Genomic DNA, 6,775 nt, shown 5'->3' with positions numbered 1-6,775 from the left:
ATGAGATTTAGTCGAGTCATCTTGGGATCTTCGTACGGCTTAGCTAGATTTTACCTTCCACCTCCCTCGACATCTGCTGCACGGTACCGCCAGTTCTTCTCCCTAGTCAGGCACCTTGCACCTTCTCAAAATCATTTAAACAACATGAATCTAGATATCCCTGCCGATGACTCTGGGAAATTAAAAGTAACTTCTCATGCTCAATACAAAAGCCCATCCCGATTGTCTCCTTCGTCGGTGCTCCCTGATCCGATTGACCAATTCAAAGAATGGTTCAAGGCCGCATCGTCTCCTCATCCTGATCAACCGCAGAAGTCGGTAGTACACGAACCAGAAGCCATGGCAATCTCCACTTGCTCCGCTGAAGGGGTCCTTCTACCCGGTTCGTCCTATTGAAGCAAGCTGATCCACGCGGATTTGTCTTCTATACAAACTACGAATCTCGCAAATCGAATGAACTACATGCCAATCCATACGCATCGATTGCATTCTACTGGCGAGAGGTTCATCGACAAGTCCGAATCGTCGGAAAGGTCGAAAACTTGATGCCGGGAGAGCGACGAATATTACTCTAGTCGTCCGATCGGGAGTCGTATGGGTGCTTGGGCCAGCCCGCAGAGTAGCGTGGTCAAGACGGCGACTAGACCGGCGATTGGCCGAAGTCGAGAAGCGCTTTCAGGGGCTGGACGGTACCGAAGTACCACGGCCTGATTTTTGGGGAGGATGGCGAGTGGTTCCCCAGTAAGTGCATTTTGGACGCCGTCAGGTATTGTTCTTCCTAACATGCCTTAGTGAGATTGAATTCTGGCAAGGCCAACCCAGTCGCCTTCACGATCGTGTCCGATACTTGCGAAAGCCAGGAGAAGAGGGGTGGGTGATTGAACGCATCGCACCGTAGATTCTGTGCACTCTGGAAATAATTGCCAGTACAATACGTGAATCAATAATATTTGGACTCGCACGGGTTTGAATAGGACTTGATATAGGGCAGATGCAAGGAGCTTTGCCATGGCATAAGGCGCAATTGGTCTAGATTCGACTCCCGGTTATCACCAGAAACGAACGGGGGTATGTCCATGGTTCAAGTTTATACGCGACTACTAAGCTACAATAGGACAGCAACAAACTAAATAAATAACAAAAGATCCTGGCGTTGCGCATTTCAGATAGGAAGAACTGCACACCTCGACCGGACATAGTCATCCCAAGTAACGGTGCACCTCCTGCACCCACACCGTTCCACAGGTGGTCAAGGACCCGACTGAATTCTGGTCCACGGAATAGCCACACTCGCCTACCCTGGAAAGAAAGCAACCTCTCACGGATAATAGCTCGCTGTTCTTCATGTTGTGCTCCCAAACCGAGCTATGCATGGAGATAAGTAAACTGGATTTCAAAGTATGTATTCCAAACTTACTACTACATAATGCATCAGCATATGCATGCTGATTGATATATCGGTTACACGTCGCTCGAGGTTGACTATTTGCGCAATTGAAGCTCGCACACGCGAATCGTTGGAGGAAAGACCACACATGCCCTAGTAACACGTCAGGTTGATCCTAGGAGAGGGCCAAAATGACCAGCAACATACCATATAAAGATAAACCAAAGTTACATATCTCCAACTTTCTTGGACTGCCAACCTTGCAACATTCACCTTTGGATCTTCGTCCTCTATGGGCAAAGGTTGTCCCTGCCAAGCCATCGCGCGACTCTCCAGAGTTTGCCAGTCGTCCAGACCTATTCTTGATCCGTCTCTCCATGAGTTGACTTGCGATATGATTTCGACAAGTGGGACAGGGACTCCATGCACGCATTGATACCCGTGAGATGTAGGATCGCATTTCCCATCATAACCATACTCCGCTAGAGACGGAACTCCTAGTGCAAACGCTGTGGCAGCATCGTATAGAATAAATGTGTTGAGTTCTTGCCGGGGTATCCCCAAAGTTTGCGGGAAAGAGATAAACAAACTCCCGTTGGGGTGTTCTGAGATGAGATTTGGATCGACTGCTACAAGACGAAGAAACCCCGGTAGCGCTTTCCGAAGCAGACTATATCCCAAAGGAACCCCGACCGTCACAAAACTAATGAACGTTAACTAACATGGAGCGAGTTAGCTTATTTCTTGTTGTGAAAGATAGAGAAAATGGAGTCTTACTTCGAGTTGAGCCATAAGACGATCTGCCATCTCCTTAAGGGATAATTTCTTGCAGGTGACGGTGATCCGTTGTTCGAGTTTGTCGATCCAACCGATACTTCCACTCGATCTCAAATCGCAGGAATCTTGATCGAGGGATTTAAATAGCTTTAACCCTAGAAAGACTGTCCATATCATCATCTTCGAACTTCTCAGCTGATCAATCATGACTCCCCGGACCTGAGGTGGAGGGGGCATGAACCAGCAATTGACCCTCTGTAACTGGTCTATAGACGTAGAATCAACATATACAGAATAGATGGAACGGTTTCACTTACATTCGTTGACCATATATATAAAACGCGTCTCGCCAATTGTATGAGCTGAGACCACCGAGGGAGGAAGGGATGCGCACAAAGATTCAAGGAATCCGGCCATGTGATTTCTGGTAGGCCCTCTGACGGATGCAGCTGAAGTGAGTTATGCACGTTTGGAGCTTGCGTGACGAGGGAGGCGGATAGGGGGTCAAGCGATTTTGATTGCTCAACCATGTGTTGTCAAAGTCTTCTCGAGAGCGCGTATCGTCGGAGCCCTCGTACATATTTCTTGTCGCCATATAATGCATTGCCTTTCCCAAAATCGAAGAGGCAGAACCATAACTAGCACTGTTCGGATGTTGACTACTTTCGGGTACCGCGAATGTAGCGGAACCCGCCACTGTCTATTCGAAATCAGGGAACGTGTCAATATCAGATCACAATGAGATCCAAGGTCGTAAACCTCACCTGAGACGGTGACTCTTGTAACGAAGTAGGAGGAAGATTAGGCCGCGATCGCGGGGTTGGCACATGAGAGTCCTTTCGATAGGCTCTCTCATGTAGCGCACGGTCCCATATCCCAAACATTCAAAGCCCCCTTTCAGACACCTTTGGCACCGCGGCTGCGCTAAATCACATTTCTTTCGCCTATCAAATCATGATTAACCATGGGCAACATCAGCAAGGAGTGCGTTAGAATTGGCCTGGCTCACCTCTGCCAGCATGTAAGGCAGCTTGTGGGACGTGGACCATGTCTAGTTTGCTGAGCGGAGGACATTCGTCGAAGACAAAGTTCCAAAAATCGGTGCGTGTTCAAGGAAGTCCTCATCCAATCTGGCTCCAAAACAAGCTGTCCATCCGTGGCACCAGCCATAAGTGGGTCAGCCCGCGAACTCTGTTGTATATGATATTCCCCGGTGAAATTACGCATTACGCATCATGTGACAGGTTAAATCAATGCCGGTAACCGGATTAGATCGGCCCAATTATGATTACGAATATCCACATAGATAACGGCATAGTCGGGACCGATATCATAAAGCCGGCTCTCCAACCAATTTTATGTCCTTAAGCAACTAGAGAAATGTTGTAACATTGATCAGGTTTTTCATATCAGAACAGGCACACTGATCAAACTCCGTTAATCACCAATCACAACTATAATTACAAGGAGAATGGCTCTTCCGATCGACCCTGGCAAACCTTTTTTGAAAATCTTATTTATACCTATATCGGGTCGCCCTGTGATGGACCGTGAAAGTCTGAACACAACACATACGATCCATAAGAGAAGGCATACTAAAGGCACAGTGCAAAATAGCGATAGAAAGGGAGTAGAGTGGGGCCAACAACGGGCGGAAGATCGCATGTGCTTGATGAGCCATGTTATTAAGCTCACGTGTGGCCCGCGACCTACGTGTTCACAGAGATAAATATGCAGGAATGGAGCATAAAACTATCAAATCGCTCAGTTTCATATGTGGATTACCGTGCACCTTGACTGAACATAATCATCCCACATAACTGGAGCACCTCCCGCGCCTGCACCATGCCACAAATGATCGAGGATCTGGGTAAATTCTGGCCCCTGAAAGAGCCATGCTCCCTTTCCCTTGAATGAAACGAGCTTTTGTCGGATGATGGACCGCTGCTGTTCATATCGTGCACCCATTCCTGCCTGCGTACGATAAAGATAGTAAACAAGATCGATTGGTTCGTATGCAAAACTCACAACTACATAATGCATAAGCATATGTATGCTAATTGGCAAGCCAGCTACGATCCCTTCCAACTGGATTATTTGGGCTATTGAAGCCTGTACACGCGAGTCATGGGACGAAACGCCACAGATGCCCTGGCAGGTACGTTCGGCCCCATTCTAAGGTAAGAAAGAATAGCCTGCGTACCATATAGATGTAAATTAGTACCACATGCCTCCAGCCTTCTTGTATTGCTAGTCTTGCTACGTTCATCCTGGAATCACCGTCCTCTATTGGGAGTGGTTGTACCTCCCAAACCATAACACGACTTTCTAGGATTTGCCAATCATCTAAAGGCACTTTGAATCCGGCCCTCCACGAGTTAATTTGTGATATAATCTCAACAAGTGGGACAGGGACGCCATGTATCCACTCGGATCCATGAGATACAGGGTCGCACTTGCCATAGTAATCATACTCCAGTAGAGGTGGAACTCCTAGTAAAAATCCCGTGGCCATGTCGTAAATAATAAACCGCTTGATTTCTTGTAGGGAAGTACCAAACGCACGCGGGAAAGAGACTAGTAGGCCACCATCGGGTTGCTCCGCAACAAGGTTTGGGTCGGCTGCTACCAAACGAAGGAACCCAGGTAGTGCTTTCTGAAGTAACTGATACCCCAAAGTACTGCCTGCAGCTATGAAACCGAGATACGTCAACTTGTAAAAGGTGCGAGTTAGCTTCTTAGTCAATAACTAAAAGCGGTAGCTCACTTCGAGTTGAGCCATTAAACGGTCCGCTAGATCACTCAGAGACGAGTTTTTGATGGTAGAATGGACCATTCTCTGCTCAAATTTATCAATCCAACCAATGTAACCTCCGGTATTCCAATCACTACGATCTTGATCGAGTGCTCCAAATATGCGTACGCCCAAATATAACGCCCATTTTGTTATCCTTGAATTGCTTAGTCGCTTCATCATATATACGCGAGCTTGGGCTGGGGGCGGCATAAAGAAGAAACTGCTGCGCTGTGTCTGATCTAAAGACCACAGTTCAAAATATTCGAAATGAATAAAGTGACCCTACTCACAGTCATTGAGCATATGAATAAAGCGGCTCTCTCCTGTGTTTGAGCTGAGAACACAGGTGGTGGTATGGCTGTACACAGGAATTCGATGGATTTGGATATATGTCTCATGACGAATTGTATATCAGCTTTGGTTCCTGAAGAGTTCTTGGTACTGGAAGTCTCATGTAACGGAGCCCGCCGACGAGGGGTCGGTTGGGTTTGATTCTGAGGCCATGAGCTATTAAAAATCTCCAAAGAGTGTATTCCGGTGCGGTTTTCTGTGAGCACAGGAATGCAACCAGTTGACAAATGCGTAAAACTATCATCCACATGATTCAGGGATTGTATATCGCCTGATGTTTTGGTTGTACCAGGATCCGGTAATGCCTGTCAAATACCGAGAAAGCAGGTTGATCTCTGATCACTTGGGTTGGTATGTGTACCTGCCTCAGCATCTGGGGGAAACATGGGAAGAGTAGGATGGATGGGCTGGGATTGTGAAATCAGCCCACAAGGGACCTTCCGATATAATCTTGCGTGTGACTCGCGATCACCATACCCAAGGCATTCGAAACCACCTTTCAAACACCTTTCGCAACTTGGCTCGGTTGAATCACATTGCTTTCGTCTGCCAAAGCACCGTAATTTTGAAAGCTGTGTGGGCTTATTGATGGTATGCCTCACCTCTGCCAACATGTAATACACCTTGTAGGTCGGGGCCCGTGTCTGGAATGCTTGGCAGAAGACATAAGCTGAGGTTGAAATGGTTGATATGAGGTGCGCTCTTGACCTTACGTCGCTGTGTTCCAGAATATTAGGTGTTGGCATCTCCACCACAATTGAATATACAGACTGGGAACTCGCCTTGTTAATAATGTCAACGAGTGATTATCATCGTCATTTGCAGCTCGTGATTATTTGGCAAAGTCGGACATCACGTGGATGCCGAATACCTCGCCACAATGATCTGTACAAGATACACGTAATATAGTAGAAGATGTTATAGGCACTCGCCCCTGGCCTCCCCTCATATAGTCCAATTAAATAATGACTATGCTTGACTTGCTTCCATTGGCAAGTGATCGGTAAACTATTTTGTATGCATTACTTGCGCTGGCAGCCTCCGTTTTACTGGTCCCGTATAAGCACATATCTCGTCGTCCGGCTTCCCCTATATCACTACCTATCATCGATAATTTTTTGTGTATCATATGGGTTTATTCACCTCGATTTTATGAATATCTGAGACTAACTTAAAAGTACGATGTTCAATCACACTCGAATCTAACAACCAATACCACGGCCCAACCTGCAAGTCAGTATAATCTTTTTAGAGGTCTTTGATCAACGTATGATTGTGCTGAACTCTTCGAAAGCCGCATTGGATCTCCTTGAAAGTCTTTCAGAGATATATCCTAATCGTCTTTGTCCACTATTCGGCAAGGATCTGGCCCTGTGAGTTATAATTATACGTTGGAGTCTGGTTGGGGGGCTCATCAATCTCAGTGGTATTCTATTAGATTTGACCTATCCGGCAGCCTATCT

At 46.7% G+C, this 6,775-nt stretch overlaps 3 protein-coding genes across 3 annotated transcripts; 1 reads left to right on the top strand and 2 right to left on the bottom strand.

The window, feature by feature from the left end:
• Nucleotides 1-396, top strand: RhiXN_10994 (pyridoxamine 5'-phosphate oxidase family protein; the record flags this gene model as incomplete). Its single annotated transcript, XM_043330809.1, has 1 exon — nucleotides 1-396. One exon carries the CDS (start codon nucleotides 1-3, stop codon nucleotides 394-396), a length of 396 nt encoding a protein of 131 aa, XP_043186154.1.
• Nucleotides 397-566: 170 nt separating this feature from the next.
• Nucleotides 567-2,581, bottom strand: RhiXN_10993 (Fungal specific transcription factor domain; the record flags this gene model as incomplete). The annotated part of the gene is made up of 6 exons (XM_043330808.1): nucleotides 567-778; nucleotides 1,185-1,365; nucleotides 1,418-1,540; nucleotides 1,595-2,104; nucleotides 2,165-2,430; nucleotides 2,482-2,581. The coding sequence occupies 6 exons, from the start codon at nucleotides 2,579-2,581 to the stop codon at nucleotides 567-569; spliced, it is 1,392 nt and encodes a 463-aa protein (XP_043186153.1).
• A 1,353-nt stretch (nucleotides 2,582-3,934) lies between these two features.
• Nucleotides 3,935-5,000, bottom strand: RhiXN_10992 (Fungal specific transcription factor domain; the record flags this gene model as incomplete). The annotated part of the gene is made up of 4 exons (XM_043330807.1): nucleotides 3,935-4,138; nucleotides 4,193-4,315; nucleotides 4,368-4,877; nucleotides 4,932-5,000. The coding sequence occupies 4 exons, from the start codon at nucleotides 4,998-5,000 to the stop codon at nucleotides 3,935-3,937; spliced, it is 906 nt and encodes a 301-aa protein (XP_043186152.1).
• Nucleotides 5,001-6,775: the final 1,775 nt, after the last annotated feature.

Source organism: Rhizoctonia solani, chromosome 14 (assembly GCF_016906535.1).
Source record: "Rhizoctonia solani chromosome 14, complete sequence".
Classification (NCBI taxonomy): domain Eukaryota; kingdom Fungi; phylum Basidiomycota; class Agaricomycetes; order Cantharellales; family Ceratobasidiaceae; genus Rhizoctonia; species Rhizoctonia solani.
Note: the sequence above shows the minus strand (reverse complement) of the source record. Positions and strands in the feature narration are given on the sequence as shown.